Source organism: Lepidochelys kempii, chromosome 7 (assembly GCF_965140285.1).
Source record: "Lepidochelys kempii isolate rLepKem1 chromosome 7, rLepKem1.hap1, whole genome shotgun sequence".
Lineage (NCBI taxonomy): Eukaryota > Metazoa > Chordata > Testudines > Cheloniidae > Lepidochelys > Lepidochelys kempii.
The window spans coordinates 11,034,385-11,056,144 of record NC_136386.1 but is presented as its reverse complement, the minus strand read 5'-3'; the positions used below and the strand labels follow the sequence as shown (position 1 = coordinate 11,056,144).

The 21,760-nt window shown below is 38.9% G+C and overlaps 1 protein-coding gene across 1 annotated transcript in view; it reads left to right on the top strand.

Moving 5' to 3' along the window:
- RYBP (RING1 and YY1 binding protein) overlaps positions 1-18,051 on the top strand; it is a 71,153-nt gene extending 53,102 nt beyond the window's left edge. Inside the window, exons 3-5 of the mRNA XM_073351119.2 lie at positions 8,210-8,386; positions 8,530-8,628; positions 11,694-18,051. Coding sequence (XP_073207220.1) covers positions 8,210-8,386; positions 8,530-8,628; positions 11,694-11,946 — 529 coding nt within the window. The 3' untranslated portion in view covers positions 11,947-18,051. The remainder of the gene's footprint in view (positions 1-8,209; positions 8,387-8,529; positions 8,629-11,693) is intronic.
- The last annotated feature ends 3,709 nt before the right edge of the window (positions 18,052-21,760 follow it).

The following is a 21,760-nucleotide window of genomic DNA, read 5'->3' as shown; positions in this document are numbered from 1 at the left end:
TTTATTTTAAAGCTTTTTTTTAATGTCTATTGATTTAAATTTTCACAGTTGCAGGAAATAATGAGGGGCTAGACAATCATTATTTAATGACAGATGTTGATATGCAAAAAGTTAAGCTTTATAACTGTTAAAACACAAACTGTCAGCATCATATATGTAAAAATATACAAAGTAAATAGCCTTAAATCAAACTCTAAGAAATTCTCAAGCAGCAGCATTGTTCCTACTCTGTAAATTTTGATTATTATCAATGGAAATATTTCTTAATGTTTTGTGTATATGTGTTCAAGTTGATGTTTATCAATATTTACCAATAAAAATCTAATCCTTCCAAGCCTACACATAGGATTCAGAATTCAGTCACGTGACATTTACTGTCAAACCTTCTGTGAGTGACCAAATTGCAGTAGCCCTCAGCACGTATTAAAGTTGAGTGGAAGAGATCCACTTCCTAATTAAACGCCTCTCACTCTCTCAAATGGTCACCCAGTGTTCTCTAAAGAGTATTGTCATCTGCTCCAAATGTGTACCAGCTTTTCTGCAAGAATCATCTTCAACTTGGATCCAGTGAAAGCAGGATGGAAAAGACACCCTTGGAATCCTAAAACAGGATGACTGGATAGTGCCAACAGACAGCTGTTCCTCATAGGCATCCCACCCCATAACACACCAGATTTGGCACAGGACAGAACATCATGGAGGCACATAACATATTTGCTGGCCTCTGTGTTGTCCAAGTGACAACATGAGAACTAACCAAACAACTAAGCTCACCACTGCCGAGGGGGAAAATCCTCTGCAACTCGCTTGGGTACTTTGGGAGGACTCCGATTAGATTGCAGAAACAGGTAGGACATTATAGTTACCACCATATTTAATGACAGGTTTCAGAGTAGCAGCTGTGTTAGTCTGTATTCGCAAAAAGAAAAGGAGTACTTGTGGCACCTTAGAGACAAACAAATTTATTTGAGCATAAGCTTTCGTGAGCTTTCGTGAGCTACAGCTCACTTCATCGGATGCATCCGATGAAGTGAGCTGTAGCTCACAAAGGCTTATGCTCAGATAAATTTGTTAGTCTCTAAGGTGCCACAAGTCCTCCTTTTCTTTTTACCATATTTAATGTGTGGCAGTTTTTTGTGAATGTAGCTTCCTGAATTCCTGAAATGTCACTTCTGTTTTTCAGGGAGATAATTGCAATTCATTAACTAACTCTGGCTCATGTACAGTGCTGGTTAATCTTACATTCTCGCTAGTTCATGCAGTCTTTTCATACATTCATTGATGCAAGTGAGAAGCTTGTCTACACTTGCAACGCTTCAGCGGCACAGCCGCAGTGCTGCAGCTCCCAGCTGCATTTGTAATACATGTCCCCGAGAGGCAGTAGCTAAGTGAATGGAAGAATTCTTTTATCAACCCAACGCTGTCTACCCCAGGGGTTAGGTCGGCTTAACTATGTCCCTCGGGATGTGGATTTTTCACACCTCTGAGCGACCATAGCTGGGTAACTTTTTAGTATAGATCAGGCCTGAGTAAAAGACACTAAAATGCCATACAGTGACAGTTAAGCTGTTTCCTTGAGCACCGCCGTTGGACAGAAGGCTTAGAGTGCAGACTGCCTTGTGTTTTGGTTTTGGCACCCAAACAGGATATTGGTATTTGAAGTGCATTAAAGTTCAATTTCCTTTCTGTCTCAGCAGGATTTGGGCACAAAGCAGTTAATCTTAATTTTCGAGGTAATTTTTTTTTTCTTGCAAAAAGTGTATGTTGCAGGCAAATTTCTTCTCAGGTCACTCTGCTCTCATGCTAAATAGTTTTAAAAATGGGATATTTTTGTTTAAAGCAGTAGTCTGTTTTTTTGCAGATATCCAGTCATAAAATGGCAAATGAGAGCAAAATTGTGGCCAGAAATACTCAAGTTCAGTGTGGTGTGAAACTAGCACAGAGAGATCCTTCTATACTTTAGTGACTCAGAACTCTGGAACAGATGCCTGAGCAGGTTAATTCATTGTATTCCAAGTGGAAACGAGGCTTCAGGTCACCATCATCTCCTTTTCATTTTAAAATATGAACAGGAATTGTATCCCCCTGAATATACTGACTTTGTCTTACTTCTGCCTTTCAGGAAAGCAAAGTAATGCTTTGTAGCCATGGTCGGTGAAGGACTCATGAGATTGTTATAGTGAGGTCTTGTAACAAGTCCTGCTCTACTCTAAAATCAGAAAAACCTAAGCTATAAAATACAGAAATATAGAAAAAAGTTTCCCATATCTCAGGAAAATAATGGGATGTTTTGAAAAATAGTTGAGATGAAGGATGCTGTATGTGGATACGCAACCAAAGGGTACCAAGCATTTTTATGTTGAGAGGCGTTATTAACTCTTAAAAAATTGAGTTCTCTGTGGAAAAGATCTCCTGTTTGAGAGAGAGAGTATGGTCCAGAGGCCAGGCAAGCAACTTACATATCTGGACACAGCAAAAGCATTACTTCTGCATCATGCCCTGTGGTTAAAAATGCATTGTGGTAGGTTTGTGCTTGCTTGCTTGGCTTTTCTCTATCCAAAGTTCTTCTACCCAGTATAGTTTGATTATGACAGTTTTGTAAACTATATCCTAAAATTGTGGGGGGGTTTTTCTTTGATTTTCAGGGACTTGGGGTCCCCATAACTCACCCAGGCATTGTTTACTTTTTTCCCAAGTTAGATAGAAATTTGAAGTAGAAGACTAAATGTTTACTGAGGCCTTGTCTACGTGAACATTTAGTTCAGAGTGAGGTACGAATCTATCCCACACTAGCCTACCAGACACTAACTGTCCATGTGGATCCTGCTGATATGCACTGAAAATTCATTAGTGCACTTTATTCTATGCCACTTTTGAAATGCAAGTAGATTAAAGTTCACTAATGAACTTTTAGTGCACATCAGTAAGGTCTACACAGACTGCGGGTTAGATTCACACTTGAGCTTGCCGTGAACTAAATAAATGTTCATGTAGACAAGCCCCTAGTTTGGTTTAAAGGGACACTATCATTTTGGATTTCTTTTTTAATTATTTAACTAGACTGTTTTTTAACCTAGCGTCTTTTTAAAAATAGCATGCTCTGAATTAAAAACAAAAATATTTGCAAGGGTTTAAAAGGAGCAATGCTATCAAACGTGCTCAGATCCACTCTCCCACTCTCCCAATTCCCCTTTATTTGTGCACTCTCCTGCTTACTACCTCTTCATGGCTGCTGCTACTAACTTTTGCATGGAGTAGGGAAGAGCGTGTACATGAACTTGCTAGAACTATGCATGAGAGTTATGTCACTGACCATCCCTGAGACAATAAAACTGACTATACATACAGTGCTGTCAAGCATCAGAGGGGTAGCCGTGTTAGTCTGGATCTGTAAAAGTGGCAAAGAGTCCTGTGGCACCTTATAGACTAGCGCTGTCAAAGCATGAGAAATTTTGAAAAATCCTCTTTATTTTCTGTGATCTTTCTTCTGGAGGTTACCTTTGACTGTTTCCAGAGGTAGATGTGATTTTCAAGTTTTAGTTTTCAGAGTAGCAGCCGTGTTAGTCTGTATCCACAAAAAGAAAAGGAGGACTTGTAGCACCTTAGAGACTAACAAATTTATTTGAGCATAAGCTTTTGTGAGCTACAGAAAGAAGTTATATTTTTAACTATACAGTGCTGCACTCTTTAACTCCTCAGCAAAGAATGTGGAAGGAGGGTTTATAAACAAAATATACTGATATGCAAGCTCCCCAGTCATTGAAGTTGGAGCAAAGCTCCACACTTGGCTAACATTATGAAGAGCAGATCAAAGTACTACTAAATAGAAAACCTTATATGAGATTCTTAGTGTGAGTTTCCTAATATGATCTTTTGACAAAATGCATAAGCACAAATGATTGCAAGAGTTTCTGATTTAACTAGTTATGTAAGCAGCAAGTAACTAGAACTTCCAGTCACTGCTGGAAAGGTAGCTTCAGCAGTGAGGTCAGTCGTGCAGTGGAACAGCCTGTGCTCTCCAAGGATTTGTTAACTGCTACTTTATTGTGTGATCCATTTTGGAGAACTGATGTGAAGATGAAGCAATGTGTGAACATCCATTTTTTTGGTCCAATAGTACAAGCTGATGACATGAAAAATTGTAAAAGTTGCAAAATTCTTTAAATTATTTAACCTTTAAAAGGTTGCATTTCACAATCTCTGCTATTTAAGCAAGACTTTTGTGAGAATGGATTCATTAATCAGGTAAAATCTTCCTTCTACTGCATAACCCAACTGCTCTGCTCTGTCATGTTTATATCCACTAGTTGTTATGCAGTCACAGCTGTAGAATCCTTATTTAAAATGCAAGAATGCAAAACTGTCCCCAGTATTCCATTAAAAAAATCAGTAGATAGTCTCTTACCCTTAAATCCCCCCCGAGGAATATTCTTGATAAGATAAGTAGGCTGTTGATGTGTAATGGTATTTATAATTGTTCATACCTTGGGCCTTGGCTATACTACAGGCCATATGAGCAATAATTGTACCAAAAAGCTTTCTAGGATACATTTTTCAGTTTGACTGTTTAGTGAGGCCCTCTGTATGCACACACTTGAGAAGTGTAAGCAAACCACATTATAAACAGTATTGGGCTCTAACTGTGTTGAAGAATCTAAATGCAGCATGGGGTGTTTCATAACTTGGTTACAAATATTATTCCAATTTGTTGTGCAGACTGGACCACAATAGTATGTTGTAATAAAGCTAAAGCCTTGTACAAACAGAACCGTGGTTGCAGTACAGATATGGTCTTCCTGGAAGCAGCTTTGGACCCACAAAACAATTGCCAGCAAAATTCCTTCTGTTGATATCAAGAGAAGTTTTTTGTTACATGTGCCTTCACATAGTGGTGGCAGAAACTTTTTGGGACACTTCCATTGTTTTTATGGGGCATCTGTAGATTTAAATGTTACATTTTTATCAACAAATAGTATCGTTCACCTTCATTTAAAAAAACATGAAAGCACTGAGCAGGTTTTAAACAAGCTCTCTCATCTAAATTTTGGTGTTATAAGAACAGAAATGTCACAGGCAGTTCTTAGTGTAGTGCTTCCTTCTGTTAAAATAAGTTTGTACAGCAGACTTCTTAGTCTGGACCAACTACCATCTATTTACAGTAGGTATCTTTAGCTGCCTTGTTTTTACTACTTGGTAAGATCTAACAGGGCCACAGAACGGTCATTCTGAAGAGCTGGCTGGCTAATCAATGGTGCCGAATTTGGTGATCTCCAGTGGTGATTTTACATATTGCTAACTTGCACAGAGAAAGAGGTTAATTTTGATCTTGTCACAGAGCCCTAACTTTTATTGGACTTACAAACTCCATCAATAGTTTTAGAAAGACAAAAATACTGACACATGACCAAAAAAAGTAAAAAATTGCTCCTATATTGCATGTGTGTATAAGAAAGCAGATTCCAAACTAGTGAAGTATAGGAAAGTGCTATGTAGAATTGTTTTCACACTATTTCAGACACACGGCCTCCTAGCAGTGGTCTTATGTGACTACGTGAAACCAGAGACCTTCTGTGCACTAACTAGGCAGATCTGTTTTTCAGCACCAGTTTAGATGCAGGAGTCCTTTTAATGGTGTATTGGGCACAGTTTTAACACTCTGTTATCTAACCATAGCATCATAAGGTATTTTATTTTATTTTATTTTATTTTATTTTTTAAAGCCTGTGATGAGTCTACACTACACAAACTGGTAGCACTGATGCAATTGCATTGCTGCTAAAAAAATGAAAGAATCTTTAAAATGTATCTTTTACCCACTTTTGCTGTTTCATCTCCCTTTCATTCAGCAAAAACAGACTAGTCAATTTCACTTTTAATTTCTAGCAAGTTTCAATATCCAGTTCTGCTCTAGCATAGCACTTGGGAAATGTCTGAATCCCCAAAAGTTGTGTTCAGCAAATATTTTAATTGATTTTTTTCTTGTAAAACTAGGGAATGTTTAGGTTTGTATTCATTTATTTATTTTAACGTTGGGACTAATGTTAACTGACCCTTTCTAAATTTTTCATTTAGTGCTGAGGTGCAGTAATTTATGGAGTCCTTTGTAAAGGCATACAAGAGTGGTGGTTACACAACTGGACTGACCTATGCAAAAATGTGTATGTGTAGCAAAGAATGCATTGATTATGTTTGTCTCTCTGGTTCCTTGCAGAACACTTTGTGCTATCTTTGGATCTTGTATGAAATGGGAACTTTGTGTGCCAAGATAAACTGGCTGATTTAATTCTTGAGAGGAGTTATTTTGTAGTTCGTAGTATTTCTGTTTTTGATTTAATCTGTCAGAACTACAGATCCATGCTGCATGAGTTTACGCTATATTTAAATCTACTTTAAAAAAATTAATTGAAAATGTGTTAATACAATATGTGTGTGTACACTACAACTTTAATTTTATATAGTATTTATAGAAGCATTGTCTCCGTATATCCAGAGTTAAACGTTAGGACCAGGAGAGAGAAAAGAAGAGGTATAAACAAGTTAGCAAACAGCTATTTAAAGAGATGGGCAGTGTGAAGGAGGCTGTTAGGAATGGCTAGAGCTGCAGAGGTGAATGCTCTCTCTACAGTCCAAGGAGTTTGCAGAGAGTGAGCAAAGGGTGGTGGTAGGTAAGGGAAATAGAGAGGCAGCTAAGTTCACAGAGCATATCTGGTAAAATTTTCAAAAGTCCTTGAGTGATTTGGGAGCCTGAGTTCCATTGATTTTTAGTGAGACTGAGGATCCTAATCTGTTTAGACGCTTTTGAAAATTTTTGTCCTAGGAAACATTCATAGAGACGTTTTGTAAACCAGAATAATTTTGAACTTGAACCTGAAATAAAAATAGGGAGCCAATGGGGTTGTTTGACAATAGGGAGGATGTGTTAGTGCTGCTTTGAACACATGAGAAGGAAGTCAGCAGTTTGCACATGCTGGGCTTTGGAGAGGCCAGAGAGAAGGAAAATACACAGTTGTCAAGGTGAGAGGAAATGAAGGCAGGAATGAGGATTATAGAAGGGATGAGTGTATGAATTTCTACTGAGAGCACTCAGCGCAGAATTGTTAACTATCTGGTGGGTTAGATTTCTGCTTGAAACATTTGAAATAAAAATCTGGCTAAAAAGACAGTAATTTGTTTACCTCTTCTCTTCCCATTTCCCCTCTGTAATGTAACCTTTTCTCTTTTTTTTTTTTTTTTTTTGCCTGCACACTGCCTGCCCCCTGAATCACATTATCTCCCTCAAAAACCCAAACCTACTAGCCTTTAGTCACAGCAGAAACCAGCCATTTCACCTCAAGTTGTCTTTTTTGACCCTCACCTGGACAGGAATAGACCATTTTAGACTTCTTGATCTCAGTTACAGCAAGTCAGCTCACTAGGGTCTTTGACTGAGGATATAATATTCCAGAAAGAGCATCCTTCAATTTTTGTTGTCCTTTTTGTCTAAATGAATATACATTGTAAAGATTACTGAATACTATTTGGAGTTTGTAAACAGTTGTGTTGGGAGTGAGTGCTAGTTGGAGATTGGCACAGACAGACGTGACACTTAATGGTACAGTGAATGTCCCATTTGTTTTGTTGTTTGCCATGAATTACAATCTGAGCCTTTGGTGGGACACAGTAAGTCTTAGTTGCTCTTTATCAGTAAACCTTCTGTTGCTCTTTATCTGTTGTCCAGGCCAAGTCCACTGCTTCAGGGAACTAGAACTTATTCTGAAAATCTAAATGTGAATGACACCTTACTAATTTTGTTTTTCTGTATTTAACATATTACCAATGTCTTTTTAATAAAATGAGATCGCACTTTAAGTCTAGATGTTTGAAAGCTGTCAGTCCATGTAATTCTGAAAGATTTAAAAGAGTGTAAATTTGTGAAGCATGTGGAAAAAGAGCATTATATTTGTTAGAAATATTGAGAAGGGTTCCTGGACTGTGGATTAGTACCAATGAAATTCCAGTTTGTAGGGCTATCAAATTTTAGTTGGAAAATTTCATACTTGCTGGTAGCTGGTAATACGTGATACTAAGTAAGGAAATATACTCTGTACCTGAAAGTCAAATATCCTTCCATAAACAATGAAACGGATCTTAATGGTGCTTCTGCTACATTTGAAATGACATGTCCTTTATTAAATCATTGATTGTGGGTCTTATTTTTTTCTCTTTATAGAAAACCTAGAATAAACTCTCAGCTGGTTGCCCAACAAGTTGCCCAGCAATATGCCACACCCCCACCACCTAAAAAGGAGAAGAAAGAGAAAGTGGAAAAACAAGACAAAGAAAAGCCTGACAAAGAAAAAGAAATCAGTCCAAGTGTTACGAAGAAGAACACCAGTAAAAAGACTAAGTAAGTTTCAGGGGGACACTAGTTAGGTGTACAGTTAGTTATTCACTATTTAAGCTTTATCAGTGATTGGTTGTCTTGCCAAGCAGTAGTGCACATTAATCAGCAAGAAAACCTATAATAATAATTTTTTCCTACTTTTACAGACCAAAGTCAGATATTGTAAAAGATCCTCCTAGTGAAGCAAACAGTATACAGTCTGGGAATACTACAACAAAGACCAGCGACTCAAATCACACTTCAAGGTAAGTTTAATATAGAATCAATTGATGTTCATTTAGTTAGATCTTGACATCTGAGAACTGAACTGAAGGGTCCAAACTAGTGGGTTTTTTAATTGGGTTGACAGCCCTAGAGACAGAAGACTCTGATTTATCCACAGAATTGGTAAGGCATGAACATCAGTAGTATAAGCTTCCTCTGTGCCTGTGCATCTGAATGATTACCTGGAAAACAGCAGCTTCAAATAGTGGAAGCAGTTGACTCACTAGACACTCAGTCATTCGCCTTCTGATAAAGCTATCGTGTCAGTTGTGGTGGTTTGTTACTTTTAGGCAGTTAAACTGCTGTGTAGAAAATAGATATTAATCTGGTCAAAAGAGGTCACCTGTCAATTTCTTCTTACCTTCTCTCCATTTAGACCCAATAACAGTGTAAGGAGTGGATATATTATATTTGCCTGTACCCATGCCTCCAATGCTACCACTGCAGTTAGGAGAAAAATTGTCTTTTGATTGTGTTCTTAGGGGACCACATGAAAGGTCTCATTAAACAATTCAGGCATTTACGAACTTTATTTTTGTCCAAGGATAAAACAGTTGATTCAAGCTGATATTTCAAATTGGCTTTTGCCTGTGTGTTAGAGTTAAGTCCTATCCTCAGCTGTGCTGACATTACAGGTTTCTTTTAAAATAAAAGCTATTGCTCCTTATTTCTCCAATGCAACAGGCCCAAATTGTGGTCGTCTTTACGCCTTGAAGTCATGGAGGCAACAAGCAGAATTTGACCCCACAGTTTGACTACCTGTGTGAAAGTGCCACGGGTGTGTGAAAGTGCCACGGGGAGGAGAGTGCCTTTAAACTCCCTTTTGAGCTTCAATCAGATTTGTTAAGTCCTCCCAGACCTTGAAGAATGAGCAGGGGGGTTAGTTTCAAACATCAGGGTGGATGGGAAGCCACGGCTGTTACCGCCTATCAGACTCCCGCAGTTCTCCCTTATTTTCTTGTCAGCATGTTCCAGTGCAGTCATGGTGACAGGGTATCTCCCAGCTGCAGCTGTTCAGGAATCCCCTGAAGTGGTTTGGTAGCATGGAGTTATTCTGGACAGAAGTTAATGTGGCTTGGGGCCATGTTAAGCAGATCATTGAGAGGGAGCAGTCTGCTCAATGCACCTGTCATTGTTCCAGCTCCTGTCAAGTGACAGCAGAGAGGTGTACTCAATAGCAGAGAAGGGCACTGGCAGAGAGATCTGCACCAGCATCCCAGAGACAAAATCCGGGCCAGGATTTTTAGCTGTTTCTGAATACAAGAGAAAACAAATGAGTCTGTAAAGTTACAGGAAGAACTGGGTTTCCTAAAGGAAATGGGGACTTGGGGGAGAAAAATAAACAAACCTACTTCCTGGAATATTTACTGTAGATACAAAGGATCTATCAGTATAGGGTGGCCTTTGCCTGCTAAGTCTGAAAACTGACAAAATTGCCCAGATATGCTGAGCTAGTTGGCCTTTAGCATCACCCACATGCCAGGTGACGTTAATCGTTTCATCTAAGTCTGTGGTTACATGTTCAAATCGCAACCTCTTGGGTGTGTAAATGAGTATATACATACTTACGTGTATGTGTGGCTTCACATTAGAACTTACTGACAGCACCTACGGGTTTGAAAAATCTAGTGACTAAGTGGAGGGGCAGTATTAAAAAGAAAATAAAGTTATTCAGTGTCAGGTTGTTATCCCAACATAGTTTATAATTTAATATTTAAATGTGATTAAAATATTAATGTTTTTCCTGTTAAATTTGATGCAATTTTCTTTCTAGGTTACCTACAAACACAGTTTTTTAGAGTGAGAAATTTACAGCACACTTAATTGAAGGTTTAAATTCACAAGAATATCATTTATTTTTCTTTTGAAACTATTTATCATCACCATTTCCCACCACTTTATATAACTCTAGTTTAGAACCTACATCTATTTCAGTGATTTTATAGGATAATCTTGAACGGGGTAGCCCTGGGATGATCGTCTACCAATTCTCGACACCAGCAGAGAGGCATTGAAAATATAAAATTGGATCCACTTCCTCTTTTCTCACTATTTTGAGTTAGTCCAATATGACCCAAATGTAGAGGAGAGGGTTATTTTCTGCTCAGTTGGGAAACTGGGGCCTGGTCTTGAAGAAAAACCTGTCTGTCTCCTATCTCCATGAAAAACGCAATTTCTAGCGCTAGCGAGCTAGTTCTACCTGATGTCTGGAGAACGCCCCTCTAATTTCCCTAGTGGGGAAAGTTCTGCTGCATCAGTCTGACCCACGGTTGGAAGGGAAAAGAGTTAACTGTAAATCACAGGTAATCACTGAAGCAGACGTGGCATCCGCCAACAGCTAAAGGACTGTCTCACACGGCCAGCAATAGCACACGCCAGCAGAAGTTTGCCCTTAAATAAACTCATTGCATTGTATTTGTATCAGAATTTTGGACCAAATCCTGCAAACACATGGATGTCAGCCTCTGTGCAGAGCACAGTCCTTTATTAGCTGGGTTACTAATTGCATGAAAGCGCAGAAACAAATTACTGATATAATCCTGAGCTATAAAAACCAATGTGTTCGCTTTGTTTTGTCTTGTGACAGAGAAAAGCTAACACTGTGAGAAATGTCCTGGGTTTTACTTACAACAGCCTTCTGGAGGGAGCATTTTGAACAATTTTATACTTGGATTGATTGGGCCTCTGATTTGTATAAACTCAAAGTTGAGAAGGGGAAGCCAAGTTGCCCCAGTGCCTGAGTTATTTGCAGCTACAGTGTTCCCCACATGGGAATGAACGTCCATGTTCAAATGCTTTCATGTGGTTTTGTATTGCAAAGTCACAGCCTTGTCTCAGAACATCAGGGCACGTGATGTGGCAAGATGGAGTATTCAGATAACAGAATTCTTTCATCTTTTGTCCCATAGGGCTGGTACCAGAGCTCACTTCCAAACTAATCTGATCTGTCCAAGAGAGCTCAGAACATATCACTTAGTAGAAAGTTTGTTTCTGAAATATGGTTCCTAATAAACGTTTTCCCTTTTTTTCCTCACCTGTTCTTTAGGCCCAGACTGAAAAATGTGGACCGAAGTACTGCACAGCAGCTGGCAGTCACAGTGGGGAACGTCACAGTAATTATCACAGACTTTAAAGAAAAGACTCGCTCCTCTTCCACATCTTCATCTACAGTGACCTCCAGTGCAGGATCAGAACAGCAGAATCAGAGCAGCTCCGGCTCTGAGAGCACAGACAAAGGCTCGTCCCGTTCCTCCACGCCGAAGGGCGACATGTCAGCAGTTAACGATGAATCTTTCTGAAAATTGCACATGGAGTTGTGGAAAACTATGAATCAGGGTATGAAATTCAAACACTCCACCTGCCCATGGGGCTTCAGTCCTGGAGAGCCTCTTCTGTGCTTGAACACACACTTTCTTGGACATCACTCTCTTACTGATGCAACCAGGATAATTTCTGCTTGTCATGGGCATCTGGCCACCAAGGAATTTCGCACCCTGACAATTACTCTTGACACTTTTATGTATTCCATTGTTTTATATAATTTTCCTAACAATCATTTATAATTGGATGTGCTCCTGAATCTACTTTTTTATAATATCTGCTGTGCACAATTTTCCATGAACATTACAACTTTTTTTGGTTTTTTGGAGTGTGTGGGGGGAGGGGAAGGGGACTTTATTTATTGCATTCACAAACTCCATCCTCCTTCAGCATATCCTTTAAGTTCAGTTCTTTCTTTCTTCCAGTTATACTGTGTACTATCAGTTTTGATATAAATTATATATAAATATATATATAAATAAATATATATAAAGGGTTATTTGAAACCAATACATGGAAACGCTGGTGCTTGAAACACTGTGAAGTGAAACAAAAATATTGAACAGTTAAAGATCTGGGACAGTCCCCTTTTGTGAAAGTGCTGATACTGAAATGGAACCAGGCTTAGATGAAAAGTATATTTCAGAAGGTTTAAAGCCAGATGAGACCTGATTTTTCTCTCTCTTCCCCTCTCCCCCCTACCCCCCCAACTTTTGGCTAAACAGTACTGGGCAAATAGTTTTTATTATACATTGTGATCTATAATGGGAAGACTCCTCCAGATAGCCTGCATTCCCAATAGAATAACTCAGAATGACAAATCACAAGTCCGTGTCCAATTGGAGCGTGCTTATTCAAAAGTAACTAAGCTGGTTTCAGAATGCCATGCATTAATGTATATTTTGTTTACTTGTTGACATGGTTATTTCTTCCATAGCCAATCACACAAAAATGTGGTATTCTGTAATTTTGATTAATTCCATCCATTTTCCAGACCTGCATCAATGACTGAGGTGACATTAAATCTCTGTGGAGTGGCTGTTTGCTTTAGAATTCAAGGCAGAAGAGAACCCTAAGGCTGGAAGCTTTTTAGAGCTGATCAACCAAACCATTACATGTTCACATCTGATGTGGTTTGGTCCTTTCTTGGTCAAACCTTTTCATTTCTGACTCTTTCCATTCTGTTGTGGGGAGTATTTTTGGGTTTAATTGAGTTGGGTTTGTATTCCAAGAGCAATTTCTGAACAGCATATCATCCAATGATGACATATGTAGGCTTGTTAATGTTTGGACACTTCTAGATATTCTGCTGTGGGAGCTACAGTTGAGAAAAAACTTTCATGCTGGCAGGTCAGCAACAAGTGCTGCTCACGTTGATGGTCCGTGTCTCTTTCATTCTTGCTCTGTATCTTTTCAGACTATAAACTTCGTTCCTGGTCTATTAGCATTGCTTTACAGTTTACCTTCTGTGCATTATCCTGCTAAAATAATAATCTGAAGAGGTGAAACAAACCGTTTTTTTAAGATTCAAGTTCTATTTGTCTTTTTATCCTTAATTATGTGGCCCAGAGTGCTTTGCAGTAATTTCAGGCACAGAGTCTGTAACTTTATTCAACATCAACAGGATAGCTTTTGGGTGTTCTACTTGGAAAGAGGGCCACTTCTCGGGAACTTGGTGCCAGCTTCTTACATTGTGAATTAGTTGCTCGGTAAAAATAATTTCTGTCTGTGGAGGCAACTGAATAAAATTCTATTTTGAAATCAGCTTGGTTTTGAGTAGCAGACATGTAGGTTCCTTTCAAAATGATGATAAAATTATTCTGTGCTTAATTAATCCGTTACCAGCTCTGCTTGCATGTGTATGGTACAAAGCAGTGTCTTTACAGCTGCAGTTTTATTCTGAACACGTTAACATGGGCACCCCCTTTTAATTCTGTTTTATATCTGGGATATAAGCTATACTTACCTTTTTAAAACCGCATTTTTAAAGTATTTATTGAAAAACCAAAGGAAATCAGATGCTACCTATGAGCATCAGTATGTTATACATAGTTTTAATACTATGAATTTCTCAATCCACATTTTAACATTAGTGGAACATTGCAAAGACATTCCTTTTCAAGTTTTACTGTTCCTTTAAGGGTCTCAGGGAGGGTAAACTGGTCAGCCATATTTATTTATTTTACTGAGATGTATTGGAATAATTTTTTTAAAGAGAGATTTTCTGAAGATGCCCCTGAACTTGTATATTTTGCACTGCTTTATAAATGAACCATAATCAGTCAGCTTAAATGCATTTGGCCTAAGCCAGCAAAACATGTAAGCAGGAGTCTAGTCCCACTGACTTCAGTGGGGCCACACTGATGCTTAAAGTTATGCACGTGCTTGTGCGCTTTGTTGGCTGTCATACTTTGTGCAAGAAAGCATTGTATGTACCAGAAAATTACTTCATGTTAAATGAATGGACCCATAGATTATTTGAAAAAGCTTTAACACACAGTAACGAGCTACTCAGAGGCTACTGATTAAGTCATTGAAATCATCTTTGGTGGTGGTTTATTTTGGTTGTGCCTCCTTGATAAATTAGCTGCTTGTAAGGATGGAGTGGAAAATTGCTTTGGTACAAGAGAACTGAAACTCTGCATTTAGTAGAAATTGCTAGCTAAGCATTTGAACCTAACCGGGCCACATTTTTAACTGTTGTGTTGTGGATTTGAAGGATAGTGTTTACTTCTACACTTAATTTCTGAAATTGATAACACCCCTAAGGCATGTATCTGGAAATGGAATTCCCTTCACTTTCTTGCATTTTCAGTTTACCCTGCTATCATTAGGGAGCATGTTTAAAAAAAATTAGACACTAGTGTAAAGGAAAGACCAGAAATGCTTGGTATTCAGTGGCACAGAAAGCAGGTAAGAAAAGCACAGTGTTATGTTTGCAAGTTTAAACTTTTACACACAAACACAGCTTGCCTGACTTGCTCAGTTTGACATAGTCATGCAAAAGAAAAAGTAAAATAATTTTAACACAGACTATTTATTTTAATCAAAACACTTTGGTCATTTCAAATTGGACAGATTTAAAATTTGGCAGTAGCTTCTGTGAGTTTATTTCCACTGAGATATTTTCACCTGCCTTATTAAGATCATTCTCAGTCTACTTTTTTAAGCTACAATAAACTTAAATTATTGAAAATTTATTAATTGCTGACTATATAATAACCTTTGCTTGTATGTAACCGAAAAATGGTTTTAAGAGCCAACATTTAGAGTATGACAATGGAGCTGAACAGTTTTTAATGCGCAAGCAGTTCTGTTCTTGTGTATGACTTGTAACCTTAATTTACTGTGTAAAGATGGTTACATTATTTCCTTAGCTTTGTTTGTTGGAGACAAATATAGAATGCTTGTTTAAGTATGTCAAAACATAATCTTATCTTGTGGATTTTTATGTTAATGTATTATACGAGCTATATTTTTCATTTGCCCAGAAAGACAGCTTGTATAACGCTTTTGAAAGTTTCTCCGCTCTGTAAAGTCTTTAGAGCTGACAGTCCTGTTAGGTTTGTTTTGATCTTCATGCTAAAGTGTCAATGGTGGTTTTGTGAACTGGTCAGAAATTCACAGGTCTTAAATGTTTTCGGGAAATTTATATTGGACACTGCTCTTTGTCTAGCAAATAAAAGATGTTAATATATTCCTGTTACTGGCATGTGCACGACTGTTATTAGAAGCCACTTTATCATTTTCCTGCTTTAAATAGAAATGTCTATTTATGAATTCTGCTTGTAGTTTTTTTCACAAATAAAATAGTAAAATTTAATTAAATCTGAAAGCTCTCTTTTTTGGGAGATGCCAGTATTCAGACAAGGTGAAGAGCTTGTATTATTGTAGCTGCTTTTCTGCAGAATGTACAGAATTATATATGGGAAACACAGTTGCTGTACTCCAATCCTGCAAACACTTAATGCGTGTGGTGAACTTCGTGCACGTAAGTGATACCATATTGTTCACTGGGGCTAATTGCATGAGCAAAGTTGCAGATGTGTTTGCAGAATTTGGGTTATATTGCTTTGCAAATAACAGAAATAGACAATTTCCCCTCCCTCCCCCATTTCTGCAGCTATGGTGAAGTTTGGTGCAAAGAATTTTAGTGAGAGCCCCTGGGTTATCTTGAGCTACCAAACTCTTAAGAGTAACATTTTATAAGACTTTAATTGGAAATCTAGATATATTTTTGCATTGTAAAATACTGCTATTTTACAAGTAGTATTTGCTTCCACTGTCTAGGAAACAAGATGGTATGAAATACTGAACTCCTTCCGGTTCTGGGTTTTTTTTTAAGTGATTGAGTAATTCAAAAGAACTGTATAAGTTATCAAATTAAAAGGAGTTGATTCTTCTGTGTCTTATAACTAATGTCACTAGAAGTTGCTTAAAAAAACACCTCACTATAGATGCAAACTGTTTAAGTACTTATCACACTTGGAAATGTTTCAAAAGCATTGGTGCCAAAAATACGTAGCAACAGGGAAGGTAGTTTTAGAGAGCCCAGAAGCATTGCTTGGTGCATCACAGAAAAAAGTAAAGAAACAGGCCTTGCCTCAAAGAACTGAAAGTCTAAGGCCCTGACCCATCAAGCAACTGGGCGGACAGACCTCAGAGTCAGCGTAATCATTTGCAGGATTGGGGCCTCAGGCCAGCTTTGATAAGAGTGATAGAAAGGAGAAAGTGAGGATTGCAGTAATAGAATCACTTTTATTAAGAAATGTACACAGCTTGAAAGATCCATTAAATTAGCATTTTTAACCTGCTACTTGTAGGGAACAAGGCACAAGCCAGATGTACTTGCATGCAGGAATCTAGTTCATAGCAGCTGTTCAACTTCTGTCCTAAAATGTCACTAAGTTTAAAGTGTATATTGGTCATGGTTATAAAATAGTATCCTACTATTTCATTATACAAAATAAAGGTGATAAAACTCATCAGCTTGTATGTCAGCTAATTTTAAAGCTTTTCTTTCCTGACTTTGTAGAGAAGAATAGGGACAGACGCACCAAAAAGGCGCCAGCTGTAATAAGAATTAGTAGAAGTCTCTTAGTTCATGGGGTCACTTTCAACATCCATTGCAGAACCATGAACTCACTAGGTTAGTTTGGGCACACAGGCCGAACAGCCAAGAGCCATGTTTTGAAACTGTTGCCTGTGCCCTAATATTCCATAACTTCACATTAATAAGATACAAGAAAATTTTTGTTACCAAGGGCTAGATTACAATCAGTTTGAAAGATCCATGCAATCAATCCTTTGAAAGACACAAGGCCACGTGAATTTCAGTCCAGGAATATGGAGCCCCATTATCAGCTGCTCCAACTAATAGTCTTTATCTGACACAAAAATGAGTAGGGATCCTGATCTAGCTTTATAATAACACAGTGAATAAGAGTGTGAGGGTGGCATTTGCTGTAAAAGAACTTGCCTTACTAATTAAATATGAACACAAAAGTCATAAAGAAACTAAAAGAATAATTAACACAGAAAGATACCCCTGAAGACTGGGTAAGAGTGTTAGAAACCCACAGCAGGATTATTCTATTTAACTACTAGACGGACACCCTCATAGTGATTAATTACATGTGTCTAGCATCACTTTTATTGCAGTGAATCACAATTGGAGTTTCTAGAGCTCAAGCTGAAAATTGTCTACAAAAGAGATGACAGATGTGACGAATGGCAGTTTCTGCCCCAGCTGTAGCAAGGTGTTGGATTACAGACCACTGAGTACCATGTCAAATCAGAAAAACACCAGAAGACAGGATTTGTGTTAGATCCAGAGTGTAGGCAAACCTTTCAGAATCCCATGGAGACACTGTTACATCAGAGAAGAAATGGCTGCTGCTTTTGTCATTAGGATTGTAGCTGCTTCCCATCCATCCTTGCAAACTCCAGTTTCTTTAATACCCATGTGCAAAGCAAGCAGAGAGAGAGCAGCCTCTTTGGAACCACTGTGGAGATATCTTAGGTTGAGGTATGTGAACTCAAACAGCGCTGTACAGTCTAATTAGAAAATACTTCTGTTCCACTTAATGCAAGAACAGCTTGCAGCAGGATGATGTGCTGCTCTTTTAATTTTGCTTTGAATGTGTAATTTTCTTCTTGGTGGCTTTGGGCTTGTTTCCATGCCAATAAGCTCAGCACTGTCCACTCTCAATCTCTGTACAAACGTGTGTCTGTCACTGATTGGCAGTGCTTGCTATGTGCTAAATGTTGGTCTGGAGTGATCCCTTGGGTAACTCCAATGCTTTAACTCCATCCATTATTCTTAGCCTCCTTCAGTGCAAAGTCAAGGCTTTCAGAAGTGATTAGTGAGGCTGGGTGCCTCTGTTTTTAACATGCCCAATTTTAAAACACCTTGAAGGGGCTTGATCTTTCAGAGGATGGGCTCACACTTAATGGAAAATCAGGCCCATTTCCGGGAGTCCCAACTTGTACACTTTGGAAGGAGTCACTTCTTGGGCAATTTGCTGAAATGCTCATTATATTAATGGTGACCAGCTAAAGTTCTAAATAAGTAGTCTGACATTTGTGTATTTGGTCTCGGAATGAGGTTTTGTGTGGTAGCCATGTGCTCAGGAACCTTATGATGACATTGCTGTTTCACCTAGAGATCTGGCATGCTAGCCTGGAAGAGTGGTCTCTAACTTGGTTATAACTGGTTAGAGTTCTTCTGTGATACGGTATTGAGCCCAGCAGGAGTTATCCAACTCTTGAGGCTGGTGGCAGGATTGTGTGGAAAGAGCCTGGGTTTCCATTTAAGCAGCAAGGAAAGGGGGATTTGCAGCTCAGGTTGCACAAATAACTCCTGGCAACTACTTGTGGAAAAGAAAGATGATCAGAAGGACACACCTGAGGAAAGATACTGTGATCTCTGAGACTTCAAGTCTGTTCGTGTTGCTGTGCATAATTGTTATAAGGCCTAGGAAATATTTATTTACAATGTTTTCCTTGTGTTTCTTGTGTATTGGTGATTTCCTTCTATAATAGTTATATAATTGCTAATCCTATTTTTACTTCTATAATTGTTAAGCCAAATAATACAGATCTATTACTCTCCCTAACCTTGTGATGTTTGCTTTGTATTTATAAGAAATCACTCTCCAGGGATGGATTGAATCTAACATCGATGCATCCTTTGAAACCTGCTATCCTGTTACCATTACATCTAATACAGAGAGATAAGCGAGACAGTTTGCCCTAAGTAGTACACTCACAAAAGGAAAGGGGTGTGTGTGTGCAAACCAGCAACAACACGTAAGAAATTCCAAAATGATTGTTTTTTTAAATAAGCACTTAGGTTCTCAGTCCCAACAATGCAGTCACAGCCAAGCAAGAAAATGAAGAGCAGTAAAGAGCAACATCGATGAAGTTTTATTTCTTTGCTTTGCTCTTTGGCTTCAACTGGAAAATATGGTAGCTTCAGTCTTTCCAACTCATGATGTTATCACAAGTCTCATAATATCTGCTCCTTTGTTTAAGGTCCCAGCTCCTCCTGGTGCTGAGACTCTCAAGTTTCCTTTAAAAAAAAAAAAAAAAGTTTCTAGCCCTCTTGCAGAGGGTAGCCTTTAAATGTAACCGAAGTACCCCCAAAAGGAAAAGGAGGACTTGTGGCACTTTAGAGACTAACAACTTTATTTGAGCATAAACTTTTGTGAGCTACAGCCCACTTCATTGGATGCATAAGTACCCCCCTAAAGGATAAGAAACCAAGAAGTCAAAATCCCCGAATTTTATATTTTAGAAAATCTCTTTTTGGGGCCTGATTTATGATTTTTTTAAAAACCATTTGGTATTGGCAATGCTGCACCTGATGTGTCTGAAATGGTGTTCCAGCATGCTTGTTTCCTGTTTGCTCACAAGTGTTTTCATTTTCAAAATCAAATATTATACCTGAAGTGCTTGAAAGTGTCATGCTGTGAAACTCCATGTCCTGGATTCCTTGGAGCTGCTGCTCTCCATTTCCTCTTGCCAGCAGGTGAGTCAGAAATGTTTCAAGCGTGTAACCTGACAGTTCACTTAAATGCTTTGAAATATCCGGTGTAATACACATTTGAAAATTGTACATCAAAAGCTTTTAGGATGTATTCATTGGTTAGAGCTACTAGAGCTGACCAGAAATCTAAAGGGCCTGAAAGGCTGTTGGAGAGCGCTGGAGAAAGCTAGCAGGGAAACAAAGAGTGAATTTTAGAATGGCCCAGGGGGGTGGAGCATGTATGCAATCAAACAGAGCTCCAGCACGCTGCAGAGGGACAGCATGTTGCACACAGCAGAAGAGGAGGGACCGATAATGCATCAAAACAGTTGTTTGCCTGGTGCCACACTGTGCCTTTCATCTGCTGTTTATGGGGCTTTCTGCTGTACGGCTTGCTTCAGATTGTCTGCCTGAAGAATGCGGCATTCAGACATGTGGTTTGTATTACCCTGCACGTTGTGTGCAACTCACTGTTTTTAAATGTAAAGCCCAGAGCAGTGCAGAATCGGTAGAGCCATTGTACTATTTTAATTACACCTTTCCCCTGCAAGTTAAAAATCTAGGATTTAAAATGGAAACAGGCTCAGGGCTGCAGAGACATCCTCAGCAACAGGGTAAATACAGAAAGATGAGATTTCCAAATTTCTCTGTCTAATATCTGCTCACCCACCTCTGCTGGCTCATCTTCGCTCTAGTAAGAATTGGCAACGTATCACTATGGATAAGAATCCCAACTGTTCTGCATAAAGCTTAGCCTGTTATCACTGAATTGGAGCCGAAAGATTCAGCCCACTTGCTCCTTAAGTTAGTTCAGAGAGGCTCCCAATAGTTTATATAAAATAATAAAACAACTTTAGCAACCCATTACATTAAACTGATTTCTCTAGCATAGGGGTATCTTGAAACATAAACAGAGTAGACTTTTCTAGCAGGAGAGATCTTGACTTTCTGTAAGTGCCGGTAGATATGGACTCTGATAGCTAAATGTAACCTTTCCAGGTTCAGGAAGGCCAAAGATCTGCCCTCATATCTGCAATAGTTAAAATTCATGGCTGCTGACTGATCTTCTCTGGGAAGTTCAATGTAGAGATCACTGGACAAAGTTTCCAGTTTTGAAGAAATGGTATTTTTCCATTGACCACATCCAGGGCTAATTCACAGCCACACCAAGTATAAATCCTACCATCCGCCACCAGTTTTTTAGCGGGTGAAATGTGTAGCCCAGCAGTTCAAAAGAACAAGCTTCCCCCCCACCCCCCATTTGTCGTTTTACTCTGCTGTATTCGAGATGAGTTGAATAATGCAACATGAATGGAGTTACGCTGCTTTTCTGTACACCTTCGCTGCTCAGCTGCCATCGTAACACTCCACCGCCACCTCATTGCCTGTAAATAAATGGGGCTGCTGCTGTTTCATTCCTCAAAACACACAGCTTTATATAACCTAGCACACCAGCCTTGCCCTGCAGCTGTAAGCCGGAGTGTGAGGATACCGACAGCCCCTATGCTCATGTGCGCTGCTGGGGCCCTGCTCCACTACGATCAGAAGCTAGGAGGCAAATCAGCATATGCTCGGACAACCACACCAAAAATGGCCCCCAGCCTGGCTCTGAGTGCTTTAGCTGTGCTGGCTATCAACCCCCAGATCTCCTTCTCATTGCTTGCTAGATCACTTTGTCCTTCAGCCGCTCTTCCTTTTTGGCATTGCATTGGAGGCAGATTGTATGTGCTGATTTCCAGGGCTGCTTTAGTGTCTGCTAAGCC